The sequence below is a fragment of the Malus sylvestris genome, chromosome 13 (genome assembly GCF_916048215.2).
Source record: "Malus sylvestris chromosome 13, drMalSylv7.2, whole genome shotgun sequence".
Classification (NCBI taxonomy): domain Eukaryota; kingdom Viridiplantae; phylum Streptophyta; class Magnoliopsida; order Rosales; family Rosaceae; genus Malus; species Malus sylvestris.
The window spans coordinates 24346224-24363612 of record NC_062272.1 but is presented as its reverse complement, the minus strand read 5'-3'; the positions used below and the strand labels follow the sequence as shown (position 1 = coordinate 24363612).

Here is a 17389-nt window from a genome sequence, read left to right as displayed (position 1 = left end):
TATTTTAATAAAATGGACTAGGCTATTTTTTGTTAGGGGTGGAGATGCTTTGGCCTATTACTGTTCAATGGAGTCTATTACTGTTCACTTGAGTGGATAAATGCGCTGGGTGCTGGCACAAAGTCCTTAAGGGTGAATTTGCTCTAAGAAGCAAGCCAAAAAAGATGCAATTGTCAACATAGTCTTGAAGCCTTGTGTGGTGTATATAGATAATTGGATTAAAATGAATAATCATTATTTTCAATGTACATTGCATGAAGATAAGAAAAAATTGTTATCCAACTTGAAGGTAGAAGATAAATTAAATTTTTTTTAAAGAAACAAAATGTTATTCTTATCACATATTTGTATCATCACATGTGACATCTCTTTAATAGAGTTGAGACCCATACGTGTTGATAGGTCTTACCTCTATTAGAGAGATGACACAAATGATGGTACAAATATGTGGTAAGTGTAGTATTAATTTTTTTAAAAATCTTATCAATTATGATCCTCAAATGGTAGAATTAGAAGACACAAGTTTCATTTATGTCTAATCCCCCCAACATGAAACTCATCTATTTTGAGAATTATTCATTCCAATCTAATTCTTAAAGACTAGACCGCATATAAGTTACCACTTAACAAAGACCACCAATGACCAATCTTAGAAACTAATAAAATTATTTTAGGAAAAACAAATGAACTAAAGTATAAAAGAAAATTAAGATGCATGCATATTTGGGGTTATAACAAGATGATAGAATAATTGAATATTTGGGAAATTTATAAATAAGAATTTAGGGTTATAACAAGAGAGCCATAATCTAATTTCAAGAGTGACAAAGAAAAGCTTCAGTCACCATTGAGTAATATTGTCTAGTAGTATTTATGATCTTCACTTATAAATGACAAGTCTTATAAATGATAAAAGGAAAAAAACACTGTTATATTAAACCCCTGCCCCGAGGAAATAACCGTCATGCGCAAATTATTCTGCTGACTAAAACAAACTCACAAAAACTTAAGTAGCTACGACATCAAGTGCGACATTTCGAGCAAACAAGAAATAAATGAAACACACGAATAAGCAGTAACCAGAACAAAGAATAACCTTGGATTCGTTAATATATATACGGTGAAATTTGCAGCCAAGACCATGCTGAAGAACCCAACAGAATCTACAAAAGGTGACCTTGCCATACAGACTAACACCAAACTCTAATACATGGTATGCATGGATAGACCTTTGCCTTTAAAATCAGAATCGGAAAATTTTATGCTAAAAACCAAAACAAATAAATGAAACAATGCCCAGCAGCTCAAGTTAGCGATGAATTAGATCTTCTCACGTATCTACGCTGATAAGTTAGACAGATTCCAAACCATAATTTCCATCGTGGGTGTTGCCGTTTTCTTTGCTCAGTTTAGATTTTGGTAAAGAGGCGGCTTGCCGAGGGGAAGTTTTGCTTGATTGCAGCTTCAAATTAAGGTAAGTGTAAATGGACATTCCGGCAATGGCTGTGAAAGCCCCAGAAATACTTGTCTTGCCTGGATTGGAACTAAAGAGGTAGTAGTTTCCTAGAAGAATGACGCATGTTTTAAATTGACCAAGGACGACATGTGTGACAGCAGATGTAGCCCTGCCAAACAAGTAAAAAAATCATGTCAAAACCAACAGAACCAAGCAAAATAAGATTTTCATGCTAAATAGTTACTCACCAAGTAAAACCAAAATTATGATGAACAAACATATAGCAGTCCCATGATACATTACAACTACTTCGAACAGTTACAAACACCCAGTGCCACAAGACAATGTTTAATATAGTTATGATTAGAATTGAAGTTTTCAGTCATTTGACATAACAGTCGCATGCCAAAGTGCGTTATGATACTTGTCCATGCCCATTGCCGCATGAAACCTAGCCTAGTGTGTTTGTGTCAATCTTGTTCCGGCGGGTAACATCCTCTTAAGTATTTATAAATTATGTTGGTATGTGTTTAATCCCCACACCTATTCTCAGTAGTTGCTTACAGTGGATAAATACAGCCTCCAATTGTTGCCCATTTTCAGCTACAGTTTGCACTCTTTAAAAATTCGGTTAATTATTGCTAGGTTCACAAGTGCAATGTTGCTGATATATTTTAATAGAATACCAAAAGAGGATTAGAAATTTAGAAAAAATAAATAAACAACTGAACAGCGACTTGTGGCTGCTGTGGTTGGGGAGGTGGGAGTTTGGAGTGGTTGTTATCAATTTTTTTCTTTTATTATTTATAATTCTATGTTTTATTAATTTTGAATTAGATTTAAGAAAAGTATACAAAAATTGGATGGAGTGCCTTCAAATTCGACGGCAAGCGGTGAATTGGCCAATTTTGAAAAGTTAAGTCCTTAATTTACATAAAAATAGTTGAGGAGGTCAATTTCAACTAACATTATAGTTCAGTGGTCAAACGGCACTTTAACCCAGATTTAAAATTTGAACCGCTTTTGAGTTGTAGTATTGGAAGTAATTTTCTATAATCATATCAAAATATGTTAGGTTCTATGAAAATGATACCAGGGTTGACAGGATATTCTTACAGGGAAAATGGTACCGGCAATTTGTACTTATGTTCATCAATTTGAGAGGTGACCGATTCTCGTTTTTAGTATCTTTGTATATACAAGTCATTTCTGATAGCCTACTCGGTTTTCTAATGTCAAATGTAAACCGACAACATCAGAGGTCAAAACTCTTGTATCCTAAACAACGGAACCAAACAGGCCATGACATAGGATAATCAAAACGTAAAAACAGATATCACATACCCAAGCGCTAGAGCACCTGACCACTGAAGCAAGAAGCCAAGTATAGCGGACATGAGAATTGCCAAGGTGTTGTTGAAGTTCCAATTGAACGAGAGGGCACCAGGTGGATCTAACCAGGGTATTAGTGCGACAAGGAAAAATAGAGTGATTGGTGTTGTCTTCCACATTAACCTGCTCAACGATTCGCATTTTAGTTACAATTCAATATCAAGGAGCTTCCAGAAGAAACTTAAGGGTTTTGAAAGGAGCTCATCACTTACGCTAAGGCTGTCCAATTTTCCTGCTGTTGCAAGCTAGACCAAAGAATTTTGTTGACTGCACTTGGTATTATCCATGCTAATGCTATACAAGCACCAAAGAGATGAAATTGAAGATCAGTGACTGTAGCCACGGCAACACCAATAGATACTACCGTAAGTGCTAGAACCTGAAATTTTCATAGCAAGGAGTTAGAACAAAAAGGAGATGATGTTATAGATGACTTAGGTCAGAAATTTTGTATAAGAACAATGAATAAAAAATGAAAAAAGAAAAGAATTAATCAAATTCCATGTGCATGGAACCTATACAAGACAAGCACCCTACATATTACTGTATCAAGGCCGAAAGAATTAAGTAATGCATGCAAGATTTCCTTGATATCTCAAGAGATCTGAAATTCTGAGGTAAAACTTTTGATAAACGCAGAAATGACGCCAAGAAACAATACACTCATGGTGGACACATCAACTCCAAACCTTTCTACTGATATAGTAAATTACTTCCATCAGTGGCTAATTCCCGGGTTTACAATCTAATAAAGTTTCCAAATAGCATTTCTTTCATAATCGGTCGGACAAGTTTGATGTGAGGTCTACATCCTCCTCATTTCAGAGTCTTAAGAGAAGAAAAAAAAATATTGGGGATAGTGAAGACATTATCCCAATTTTCAAAAACATGTAACCAGATATGAATAACCTTTACAGTGACAAGTGGAACCGGACATGAATTGTATGGAAACATTCTGTTCTACAGTCTGCTAAAGCAATAACTCGGCCCGAATAGCAGGAATATAAAACTGTGTTTTATTTGCATATTGACATGGCACTTATAGGCAAAAAAGAAAGGAGCTACCTTCGAGAAAGAAACTCTCTTGTTGTACAACAAAAATTCTGCGAGAACAATTGATGGCGTAACCGCAATCTTAGACATCTGATAGAACCCCACACTGAAGAAATAGATATTAAACTCAATGTTGAAAACATATATATAATTATGAAACAGATTCTGATGACCTTTGTAAAGGTAAGAATACTGATGAAACATCTCACCTATTATACTTCAAGCTAACATTAGCAAGGCCAGTAGAGAAAGCCATAACAAAGCCAAGAGTAAATAATGTAGATAAGCGGGTTGATTTTGAGGGACATGCAGGGAGGATAGATAAAGCATTTAGAATGGCCATCAACAACCAGCTTACTACATAGTGGATAAAGGTGAGAAATATAGGAAACTGGAACCCAACAACTTTGAGCACCTGAAGAAACACAGGCACGTAAGTTACCAGCCGGAAAGCTGCTGTGTTAATATCCAGTCAGGCAAAATGTTGATAGATTAGAATATAGAGTTCAAAATACAAACCAATTTGTTCACAAAAATTATGCCAACAGCAATTACAAAATTGAAGGTAAGAGCACTGGCAGGGCCACATCGCTGTTGTTGTTGACGCTTTGCACCATCGGCTGAGCGGAATTCATTAAAAAGGGTAGATCTTAAGTCTTCTAGAGCTCTTCCTGAGTTGATGTACAGAAAGATTGAGAAGAAAATAAACGATGTCATTAAGCAACACATTACAAATGTATAACTAATTCACATTTCCTAAAGAATCTAAGTCCAGTTATAATACGATATGGTTGTCCTAGTGACAGAACTTAACAAACTGTAAAACCTACTTACGAAAAATAACAAATGTCCATCCATACATTTTACTCATCATAAAAATAATGAATATGGTAGTCATTTATAATAAGGAAAACTAATGAAAAGAGCTAGAAAACTTTGAGTTTTAACGATAAGGACAAAATAAAGGGTAAAGTGAATAATAACAGAATTGACTTTTTGATGTAAAAAATGTGGTTTTTCATTAAAGTGAACAGTACCTGAGCTTTTCGTTAAAGTTAAGACTGGAACAAGGATAATATAATTTTCTTTAAAAAAATTAAAATGGATGAAATATGCTTACTGAAAATTTCACTCAGGAAATCCAAATCAAAACAAAATCAGTAAGCATAAAATATATAAAGAAATTTATTGACTCGTTTCAAACCAAACTGCAATATAAGTATAAACTGCATCAACAAATAAGAGATATTTGGGTCTAATTATTTCTTCCTAAGAAAAACAGTGGTGAAGATTTTCAATAAATAGCTCATGCAAATCAATCTATGTAATCAATAAGTAAACAGATATTAGAATCTGCAAACAAAAATGGCAAAACTCACATGCAACTTGTTGAACCCTTAAAACTGGATTCAATAAATTATGACTCACAAAAATGAGAAAACCAGATCAACCAAACAAAGTGACCCTTCACTCATAGCTGTGCCTAATCAAGTAAAGTTGTGAAATCAAGCACATTGGATGACAAATACAATCACTTTAATGGGCAAAAATGTGAGGTAAAACCCCCAAAAGGGTCCACATTTCAAAAACAATAAAATCAAATAATTTGTTTTAAACTAGCTGCTAGCAGTGAGATTGGATTGGAATTTGGAATTAGAAGTGGCAAAAGTTACCTCTTTCACCAGCATCACTGTCCTTGCGCTTGAGAATCTTCCTAACGCCTTTCCTCACAAAGAAGTTTAACATTTTTATGGATACGAAGCATTAACCTTTCGATTTCTTTCACTCCCTCTCTCTCAGCAACAATGGTAACGGCTCTGTTTATGGGTTTGTAGAGAGAGAGAGAGAGAGACAGAGAGGGCCAGGGCCAGCAGCACAGCAGGAGTACGAAGTTTGAGTTTGGAAGAGAAAAGACAAGGGAATTAGGTAAAATGGCGAAAAGGGGCATCCATTTGTGAGACAGAAGAGAGACACGTGGGTGAAGTGGAGAGCGGTGATGGCGGAAATTTGAGTTTGTCTGATCGAGGTCGAGGTCGAGAGAGAGAGAGAGAGCCAAAAGAGATTGAGGAAATTACGCGTAGATCCTATCGCACCACTCCAGACCAGGGTACCGACAGTTTAGCGGTGTTTATTATGTTTTTTCTTTTGTCAGGAAGGAAAAATATTTTGGTCAATTGTCAGGAAGGAAATTTGTCAATCAACGAATGTCACTTTATCTCAACAAAATTTAAAAAAACTAGGGTAAGTTATAAAAAAAGGGATCAAGATTCTCTCCTGAGCTAAGAATGAGGATCATCCTGATCAAGAAGTATGGGCCATTGGATGAAATCCAACGGTTACAAACAGGATTATCCCTTTAAAGCTATAATAATTGTAGCCGTTGGATGAATCTAACGGTTCATACTCCTTGATCAGGAGGGTCCTCATCCTTAGCTTAGGAGAGGATCTTGGTCCACCAAAGTACCCCAACTAGTGATCTAACTACAATGTCATATTTTATCTTTAAAACATTGTAATGCCATACCTTACTATATAAATTTATTGCAATGTCAGAACTCTATCAGTTTGTTTGTTCATTTCTCTGCTAAATACTGATGTGGAGTTCCATGGTGTACCGCCACGTAATTTTCTAGCAAAAAATTGTCCTTTTCATTTATGAGGAGGACCTTTAGATTAGTTGGTGGGTTTGTGAGAGTTTGTTGAACATCTTTCTCCAATTAAGCAGCTTCTTTGTTTCTCTTCTTCCTCGATTTTCCAAGTTACCTTGTATACAATGGAGTCAAGATTGGTGAGTTTTCAGTTTCCTCCCACAAGGACATGTCTTTCATTGCATTATCAAATGAGAATAAAACTCCAAGTATCGTACCCTTGAATAGTAAGCACCCACATAAACCTTAGGTTTTTCCCTTTTGAAATTGATGACAGCTATTGCATGGATGTAAGGTGTTCTTGTTAAGCCATATTTTCTACAAGAGCAAGTCTTCTCAACCAAGTCAACCACATATTGATCCACCACTCTAGTATCCACTTGAAATTTGGTCCCTTATAACCATTGTGTAATGTACTTGCCCCTTAAGAGTTTGGCTTCCTCCAACTTCTTCTTAATCTTGGGACAGAGATCTCCTACTTGCTCATCATTATATCTCGCCTAATTTGAATTCTTTTCATCAACATAATGTGAATCATTTGTAGCATTATCACAATGGGCTTTTGCCTTGGCACCAGTATGACTGCATTGAAGGATTCACAAAGATTATTTAGAAAACATGTCACACTTTGGATGGGGTTCTCACACAAAATCGACTATTTTGGTTTACAATATCCACATCATCAACCGACAGCTCTAAGAACCAACACCAAGAAGCCTTATTCTCCATTTCCACCACTGCATTAAACAATAACCTATGTCTCATCATTTGGATCAATCCCCACAACACATAGCAATTGCCCTCCATGTAAAACCTTTAAATGGCACCCCTCTAAACTTCTCAAAGGTCTACACCTATTCTTAAAACCTTTTTTGCATACCCCAAGCAAACATTTATTTTTTGGAACCTTAGCCCATCCAACTTCAACTTCACAGTGCTTCCAGGGTTAGGTTAGTCCTTCTTAGTTCCTCAGTAAAATCCCATAGTTTTGAGTATTGGTTTGCATGTTTGCCTTCAATAATCTTCAACGCCTTATCCAGTGCCTTATAAGCCTTCATCCTTGTCCACTCATGATTCCACAATGGCTAAAAAGGAATCCACATGCTATGTGGAATTAATCTTTATCCGATCCAAGTACAATCTGTCAACAAATGAGACTTAAATTCTCATTCACCCAAGTCCTTCTACAAGTGTGGTGATCAAGTATTGTCTTTATGTATGTTGTTTCATCCATGCATTTTTCCAGTAGCACACATCCAAGGATAGCCTTGAATTACACAATATCTCTGAAAATAAGGCCTAGTGTAAGTTGTGGATTCTTTATGTTTGTTTTCTCATCAAAACTCTGGATAATGCTTTTTTTTTTTTTTTTGCCTCATTCCTTATAGTCAAAGTGTAGACTCTCTAGATCATCATAATTATAATTTGGGTTCATGAACACTAGCTAGTCCATGAAAGAGATTCACTTCCCCATCTCCATCTTCTTCAACCTCTTCTTGCATTTGACGAGACTTGAACCTAAGACTTCTCGCTTACAAGTGAAAAAGAATCCCACTATACTGTTGTACTAAGTGGCTACTACAATTAATTCAAAAGAAAAAAAACCCTCACTAATGTTGGTCTTTGCATACTATTAAAAACAAAAAATGCCCATCCCCAACTCACACTCACGAGTCATAATAGCCATTTCCCCACCCTGATTCTCGACTCTCCACATCGAACCATCATTCTAAAACCCCAAACCCAAAAATCTGACTTGTACAAAATGCCTCCAAAATTCAAGACCCAGCCTTCATCCACCGCCACCACCACGCCCTCCAACCCATCCACCAACTTCATTGACCCAATTATCCTCATCCTTTGGATTCTCCCCTACAGCTTCCTCCACGTGCCCTGACTCCACCTCTAGCTCCCAACCATAACCCTCCTCTCACCCATGATCGTCTATGCCTTTGTCCTCCTCCCTTACTTCATGGTTGTCTTGGCATCGTCTACGATGTCATCATTGAGCCCCCGGGCATCGGATCAACCGAGGACCACCTTTTTCCCCGACCTGGTCAACGAGCAGTACATAAATCGAATGTCTATCTTTCGGGTTCATGTTCATTATGGGTGGGATCGGCATTGTGCACATGGACTTGCCCGGGATCGAAATCGTGTAAAAAGTGTGATAGTGTCGTATGCTATTGCTGGGATTTCCTCTGTCGTTCTCGCCTATGTTATGAGTATGCTGCTTATTCGTATCAAGATCCCAGGTTATCTTTATTAACTAGTTAATTAGCAGCTAAATTTTAGTTTCACATTCCATATGGTTTATTTAAACTATGATCATACTTTGATATATCTATATGGTTCATGATTTGCCTGTTTCCGATCTGCTTTCGTTTCTTGCTTGTTTGTTAATTGAAGAAGCATGCTTTATGTTTATGTGCTTTCATAACAATAATGTTTGCCTTGCAACTTAAAGAATGGTAATTTTAATGCAATTGAAGAAACGCTAAAACTTAGGCAAGTAAGGGGCGGGAGGGGTCAGTTAACCTTCCTAATTTTAGCAAACCTCCATGGAAGATCTAAGTGCTGCCCCTTTGAAGCTGAGTTAACCTTGAGATATGCCCTCCAATTGCTCGATTTAATGCCTCAATGAACATTGGACAGGGCAGGGCATTGTGTGCAGCGTGGGTGAAGGTTGCAGCGCTCAGCTCCTTTGCTTCTGATACAAAGTCTCTTTTGCTGCTGATGCGCAACTTTGCAAGCATCTAACCCAAGTCATTTTATAAGATTTCTTAATAATAAAACTTGGCCACTTAAAAATTAAAAAAGAACTTAAGCCTTTAGTCTAGACATATATGAACCCAACTCTTTATAATCCTAATTTCTATCAAATCCTAACCCAAATTCTAGATCTTTAAAATTCCAATTTTCCTTGTATTAATAATGAAGCTATGATACAACATTTCAAAATATGGAATCGCATCATGAACAATTGTTGTTTGTAATGAACAATTGTAGTTTGTAATGTTATTTATTTCATGAATTATGAATGATGGAGTTATGATTTAATTTTTAAGTCTATTTATTTGTCTAAGAAATGTTTGCCAGTTTTTACATGTGACCTCCAAACAATTTTTCTAGATTCGCCATTGACCGAAGTACCCCTCATTTTCTAGATTAATCGCTCTTGATCATATCATATCTATACTTCACTATCATATCCATGTTAACACTTGATGCAGAGTATGGGTTTCCTAGTTTACATGATGCTTATAGGATTGTTAAGGAAATGAATTAGCAAAATAAAGTGTGTAAGAAGAAAGTGTATACGCCTCATGCTTATTTGAGGGAGGCCAAATCCTTAAGTGCTAGGGTTCCTTGCATCTTTTATAGGAAACAACAATTAGTGGTAAATGAAAACGGAGGAAGGGTTCTCTAACACTCTTAGCCTTGTTGTACCTGAATCATAAATGCTTATGTGATCAGATTTCGATGAATAAAAATACATGAATACTTTATGTCATTAAATAACTTGTCAAGATTTAGGTTTCCAACTATGTAACAATTTTAATGAAGAATTTTTTTTTGTTTTGTTTACTATTGTTCCAGATAGTATTATAACCTTTTGTTTTTCTTTTAACTTGGTGGAGTCTATTCCATATCATATATGTACCTTGTATCCATATCCATGTTTCCTAGTGTCTAAGCAAGCTGCTGTTGTTGCTTATTTAAAAGTTCAGACATTCTCCATAGCTATTACATTTGATTTCCATTGTCCTCAAAACTTATACCTCTATGGCCTACAGTGTCACCTTGCTTAGTGATGAATTGTACCTATTTCATGAATAGTATTTAAATTTCTTGAAATCAAAGAAATATATATGGCACGGTTCATTGCCAGTGCAGGGTGATTGCTTTCTTAGTTCCTGATCAGAGAAATGTGCAGCCATTGCACGCCTCTCATGTCTATCCTTAGATCAAGCTGAGAGCTATGGTCTGAAGAAACTTTACTTGTTTTCACATTTTAACGGTTTTTTTACTTTCTTTTTTATTTTTTATTTTTTACAAATGATAGAATAATCTACACTAAATTCATGTAAACTACAGAGAAGGGGAATCGTTCAAGGAACCGCAAGTGCACGGGCGAATGTTCTTAACCAACTGAGCTACAACCACTAGTAAGTAAAATTTAACACACAAAAAGTACAAGAAGAAGCATCATAACCTATATGAACTCTCCTCGACTACCCTAACTTTCATCTAGCAGATAGACAATCAACTAGAAATTTCCATGTTGAGATTTCAAAAGAGAATCTATGACAACCCGTCCCTACTTTTACGATTTTATTAATTTTAAAAGAGTGAATTAATGAAAATGCCCTTTGAAGAGAGATTGTTGACTTTCGTAGACCGTTATTTTATGATGTGTACAAGTTACTATTTTACTGTATTCTCAAAGTACTCGATGATACAAACATGTAAGCGCAAGCGAATTCGGAGTTGCAGTGGAAATTTTATGAAACTAGAAATGTAAAGGGCATTTTAGTAATTTTACGTTTTCAAAAAATATTTTTTGTTTAGTCTTTTATGGCTTTGTTTTGTGAGCTAGTGGGGCCCACACCAGTCCTTCCCTTATTCCCGTGTCTTCCTTCTTTCTGGAGCACCATCCCTCTCTCATTTTAACCTCACTTTATTCTTTCTCATCTAACTCACTCTCTCTGTAAACCGAAAGGCCATCCGCCATCACCTTACCACCTGCCACTCCGGTGACCCCCAAGCCACGAAACCACCATTACTCCATCAGACCACTTATATATGTCCCTTTCTATCTCTCCTCCCGCATCTCTCATCTCCGTCTCTCTCTTGGTAAATCACCACCGAGACACCGGACCACCATTTTTCGATGTCGTCTCCAATTAGCTCCACAAAGCTACCACCTGGGTACTTTCTCTTTTCTTCCTCTTGTTAATTCCCTCACATTATATCTCTCGACACTCTATTTAGGAGTCGAGCTCTATTTGAATCCGAGAGATTCCGACGACGACATGACGAATCTGACCAAGGTAAGGGTCGGGACCACCAGATTTGTCTTCTCTGTCTCATTTTGATGATTTATGAGTCATTATACATGTGTTTTAGGTGGCGTTTTGGTGCATATCAAGTTGGGGGGAATCTCCCCAGTTTCTCGGTGAAGTACCCGAGCATGTTGCAGGTTTCTCCGACCATTTTCTGGCCACGGCAGTACCTAGTGACGGTAGATTTCCTTCCCTCTCTTCTTAGGCTTTAATTTGGTTGGTAAAATGTGAAAAATAGTTGAGAAACCAAGCAAATTGGACCTCATTTTGTCCTCCGTTGAGATTTCTAGAAACTGACGGTTGCAGAGGTGCAACCCGTGACTAAAACCTGGTCGACGTAACCCGAAAAGAATAAAAAAAAGGGCCTTAGGCCCAAAACCCAGTCCAAAATCTTCGGCCTAAATCTTTAGCCCAACTGGCCCAATCCTTTGGGCCATTATTCCACCCAACCAGTTCTGAAATGGGCTCAGAATATTTTGTGTTAACCTTTACAAAGTTTTCTCGAAAATCTTTCTAGGCTAATTTCGACATCCTGATTCCATTTTTGACATCCATTTAGTGAAAAAAGTTTTAACGTAGTTAACCACCAGAGCGTCTTGGTTGACTTTTAGGGTTGATCGTTGACTTTTTATAAATTTTACATGGGACCCTTCTTAGCGTATTTCGACACTCTAGTTTCGAATCTGCTGTTCGTTTCTCCAAATTCAAGCTTTTTAATTGAGTTTTACTAATGAGTCCTAATATTATGCTTATGTGCGATTATTATCGGAGACTCCAACTATCCTAGCTCGAACAGCTGCGGCCTCGCAAGCATCTGTGAGTGGGTCTTTGCTTTTAAATATTATATATTTATTTAGTTTCCATTTATACATTTGAAAAAAGAATTTCCTACGTTCGCCTAGATTAGACTAATGTTTATAAGAATTAGCAAAATAACGGAAATTACGAAATTATCCTAAATCTTACGGGATGCATAGGTATGTGTACTTTTGTGGGGCTTTAATTTCTACCATGATTAATGTTTTACTTACTACTATTATATCGATGGGAATTATTGTGGCACGACTTTATTTATGTTATCTGCTTATCGTTTGCTGCACAGGTGTTAATACTCGCCCAGGCCAGGGTTAGTATTTCACGTGTATGTGTACATTGCACTGTACGCTTACTTTGGATCCATTGTAGGTGCTAGTTCTGTCCTAGATTGCTATAGGCAATTAGGACTCATATGTGCTGCACATAGTGCCAGTCTTCACATGATTGTAGTACCATAGTGTATATTATTGTTACACCCAGTCATTTTCATGTAAGAATATCTCTGCATGAACTCTTGTGTCAACATGTGTCGATAAGCACTCAATATGATATGTTTGCTGATGCGAGATTATGTGATTACGGACATCATGTGCTTACTTACGAAATATTACGCCGTATTGAATTCTTGTGATATTGTAGGCTACGGTAAGTATTTTCTTACTATACGTAGGAGGTATATTTTGGAAACTATACTTGTTTTACGATGAGGGGTTATTATGTTTTCGAAAAGGTTTTTACAAAACTTTATTTTTAGGCCCACTCGCCTTTGTTTTTCGCCCCTTCAGGTTTAGTAGTCGTGCCTTCGTGTTGACGAGGATTCTTGGCAAATCTCGGTATATATGGCTACCTTTGATGGTATAATTTTTATCCTACCTTATTGTACTTTACTTATGCTCTAACATCACGCATGAAATGGGTTCATTCTCACTCACAAGCGCACTCTTATATTTAGGCACTTTTAGGTTTAAATTTATTCACATTTTCCACATCACTACACTTTATGACTTTGTCACCTACCTGGTGTCGGCCAACACAACTCGATTTGGAGTCTAGGTGGACATTCTGGGTCGGGTGTGTCAGTTTGGTATCAGAGCATCAATTTAGGCAGTATTGCGTTCATCACACATGTGATGTAAGCATTCTCGATTGTCGAATGTTGCCATCTCGTTGAGCACGAAAAATGTGTTAACTTTTCCTAAGTTTTAAGGGGTTTAGGCAACTTATCGACATTTTAGAAGATTATTTTGGCGAACACCTTTAGACTTTAAACGGAGAACATCCATGCAAGGAAAACCCTGAATTGAGACAAGTTGATGGCCCCGAAGTTGGGATTTACCAATAAATTCCACTACCTTTATCTCTTTATCATCACCAACCCTTTCGAGTTAGGAAACCAAGAATAGTTTTGATTCCTTGGCAGTATCCGTTAGTTTACCATCTATTAAAATCCCTAGGAAGTTTTACTTATCGTAAAAAATTTTAAAATGTTTCGAGTGGCAATGTGGTGCTATAATGGTAGCACTCGGTGGAAGAACATCTGAGGGGACAATCACTTTTGGTCCCCGATAGCACTAATCTTCTTAAACATGCTAGTTATCATTCTAGATCTTCAAGAGGAAGATCAATTTCCGTTTAAGTCCATTCTAAGGTAGGTTATTAGCAAATCCCTTTTCCCAGCCTTAGGACATTCCAACCAACACTATTCGCATATTTCCTTTCGATGTTGTACTCGTTATTTCGATGAGTATATGCATGGGAGTACAAGTTATTATACCTACAGTTTGTAGAAATCCCTGTGTAGCAAGTATTCTCCCTAAAATTAATGAAACCACCTCTCATGACCAATTCCTTACCAATAACTATCCACCCGAGCGAGCTCTAATCTGTGATCAATCTATTGTGGCACTACTAATTGACGATATTGTCCGATATCCAGAAGCTGTCAACCAGTATTCAGGTGGTATAATTTCTGATTAGTACATTCCAACCAACACTTTTCCTAGATTTCCTTTTGATGTTGTACTCGTGATTTTGATGAGTATAGGCATGGGAGTACGAGTTATTCTACGCATAGTTAGTAGAAATCCATGTGTAGCAAGTATTCTCCTTAAAATTAATTAAACAACCTCTCAGGACCAATTCCTTACCAATCGTCCGAAACCATCCACCCGAGCGGGCTCTAATATGTGATCAGTCTATTGTAGCGCTACTAATTGACGATATTGTCCGATATCCAGAAAATGTCAACCAATATTCAGGTGGTATGATTTCTGATATCAGACACATGTTAGTATTTGGGAGTGATACCTTTACGCTAGAATGCCAGTTCACAGTTTCAGGGTAACGAACAATATCAAAAATATCAAAAGTATCATAACTGCATTAATTAGCGACGCCATTGATAAATTAATTAACAGCAAATACTTGAGCCGAATAAACTAAATCATGGAATTTTAAGAGTGAGCTTTGTATTAGGACAATAAACTCATAGATGTTTTTACCTTATTACATATCTAGGTAAACAAAACCTCTTCGACTAGCCACTTTTTCAATTACTTCGACAGGTAGACAGTAAAATCGAAGTACGAGTTAATTTCTCACTGTTAGACCGAATTGATTATCGAGAATGTTGTGAAGACCTATTAGCACTTGTCGTAGAGAAGGAAGTAGAATGGTACGTTTCGAGGACGTATATTTCTAGCGTCAGTTCTCAAAATTCAACTCGTCCCTAATTTTACAATTTTATTAATTTTAAAGGAGTGGATTGACGAAAATGCCCCTAATGATGAGATTGTTGACTTTCATTGACTGTCATTTCGTGACACATACAAGCTATTATGTTACTGTATTCTCAAAGTTCTTGATGGTACAAACACGTAGGGACAAGTGGAATTTTATTTGGAACTACTATTGAAATTTTTCGAACTTATGAACCTAAAGGGCAATTTGGTAATTTTATGTCTTGAGAGATATTTTTATGTTTCGTCCTTTTTATGGCGTTGGGTTGTGTGCCACGTGTCTCCCACTCTTTTTCGATCTCTCTCTCATCTAGGTCTATCTCTTTTAACTTTCAATATCCCTCACTCTCTTTCTATCATTCAAACTCTCTCAGACTCTTCTTTCTTTGTGCAACACAGAGAGGCTGAGCACCAAACAACACACTCGTCACCTCTCCGGTAAACCCCACCAGAACCACCACCCTTACCTTTTTTTTTTTTGAAAACACAGAGAGATTCAACCATCACTTAAACCTCTGTCTTCCTCACCCAGTGCGTACGGACTGCATAGAAGCACAAGACCACCATTACCTTTGGATTTTAGTGAAGGTAAGTTTAGAAATCGACCTAAATCACCCTAGTTTGAGCTTTTGGGTAAAATTCTGAGTTTATGCATGTGTTTTGGTGATGATTTGACGCAAAAACACCTCGGGGGAGTTTTTCCCACATTCTTGAAAAATGGAATTGCGGCCGTTAGGACACTTTTAGGTCGTTTTTCCGGCCGTCTTCGACTATGTTTTGATCCTGTGATGGTATTATCCTACTCTCCTCATTACAAGCTTCAAATGCATAGGTAGAACTTTGAAAATGGGTAGGTATCTATAGACACGTAAATTTCATTGCATACAAATGATGCATCATAAAGCTCTATGTGGCATATGACTCATCACAAATGGATAAGTCATCAATGACATGTGGTACAAATCAAGCAAAGAAAGCTCAAAAGCATTCCTAAAATGCAGCAAAAGGGAAGAAATCTCCTTAAAATCATCAAGAGGCTGAAATTGCTCCAAAACCTAAAAGAAAGCTAAAGCATTTTCACAAAACAAGTAAGAATTGAAGATTGCTCGCAAAATAGGCAAGAAAGCCCTAAAGATTTCGGCCAAGCAAGAGAAAGTGGTTGAAATTAAGACACAAAATGTGCCTAAATTCTCCCATAGATAAATCAAGACACAAATCAAAGCCAAATCCATCCAAAGGCAAGCTGTGCGAAGTCTATAAATACAAGGTCCTCAGACAAGCATAAAGTTCGACAATTTCTACATTGAAGGGCCAAACTTCTCACAAAAGGAGAACCTTTGCCAAATCTTTGAAGACTAATACGCTGCCAAAGCTTTCTTCAAAGAACGTACAACTAAAGCTGAAGTTTTCTTTCGACCAAAGCTGAAACATTCCCTTGAAGAATCAACAAGCACTTGTGCTGATTCCTTCAAGACTTTGTTACAAGCTTAAAACTTGTAATGACGTTCAATTCAAGATCAAGTCACCACGACCTTTGAATCAATAAAATCCCACATCAACATCACATTTGCCGCATGTTATACACAAACTAGAGGTGGAGACTATCCATGCATTGTTTCAAGCTCAAAACTTGAAGCAATCGTTTAATCGTTTGTCCGAGAGCAAGTCATAACAACCCTTGGATCAACAACCTACGCATCTACATCAAATTTGAAGACTGAATTAGAGGAAAGCTGTAAACAGAGATTGTAACCCTACAATTCATCAATACAAATCTACTTTGTACACGTGTTCTCGTTTCATTCGTTACAGAATTTTTATGTTTACAAATTTGGCATGCTTAGTGGGACTTATCTGCCTTTCATCTATGTCTTCAAATCCACAAGAAACACACATGGCATCAAGAAAGGATCAAGCTGTTCCTGCAACTAACATGAAGAATAAGTACATCCTTACTGCAAGTTGTGGCACTTTGGGCATCACAACCTGAAGCAAGGTAATAGTTTTCTCTGCCATGCCTTCCACCCCTACATCAACTCTACCGAAGGAGCAAGAGCACTCGAGGCGCGAGCCCGTGATCACCCTGGCCTTGCTAAGGGTGCCAAGGGAAGAAAGCACGATGAGGTACTCTGAATCGTTGACTTTCGATGCCAACTCATGTAGCAGCTCGTATCCCGTAGCTATGCAGGTTATGACTACTGGTGCGACTTCAATCGAAGA

General features: G+C 37.2%; 1 protein-coding gene and 1 pseudogene across 1 annotated transcript; one reads left to right on the top strand and one right to left on the bottom strand.

Annotated features, from left to right (window-relative positions):
* Positions 1–1069: 1069 nt before the first annotated feature.
* Positions 1070–6014, bottom strand: LOC126597443 (nucleotide-sugar uncharacterized transporter 1-like). Its single transcript, XM_050264240.1, has 7 exons — positions 5575–6014; positions 4421–4572; positions 4111–4316; positions 3914–4007; positions 3061–3227; positions 2801–2971; positions 1070–1625 (listed from the first exon to the last, which is right to left on the bottom strand). The coding sequence occupies exons 1-7, from the start codon at positions 5645–5647 to the stop codon at positions 1352–1354; spliced, it is 1137 nt and encodes a 378-aa protein (XP_050120197.1). The 5' UTR covers positions 5648–6014; the 3' UTR covers positions 1070–1351.
* Positions 6015–8314: 2300 nt separating this feature from the next.
* Positions 8315–8818, top strand: LOC126594759 (uncharacterized; annotated as a pseudogene).
* The last annotated feature ends 8571 nt before the right edge of the window (positions 8819–17389 follow it).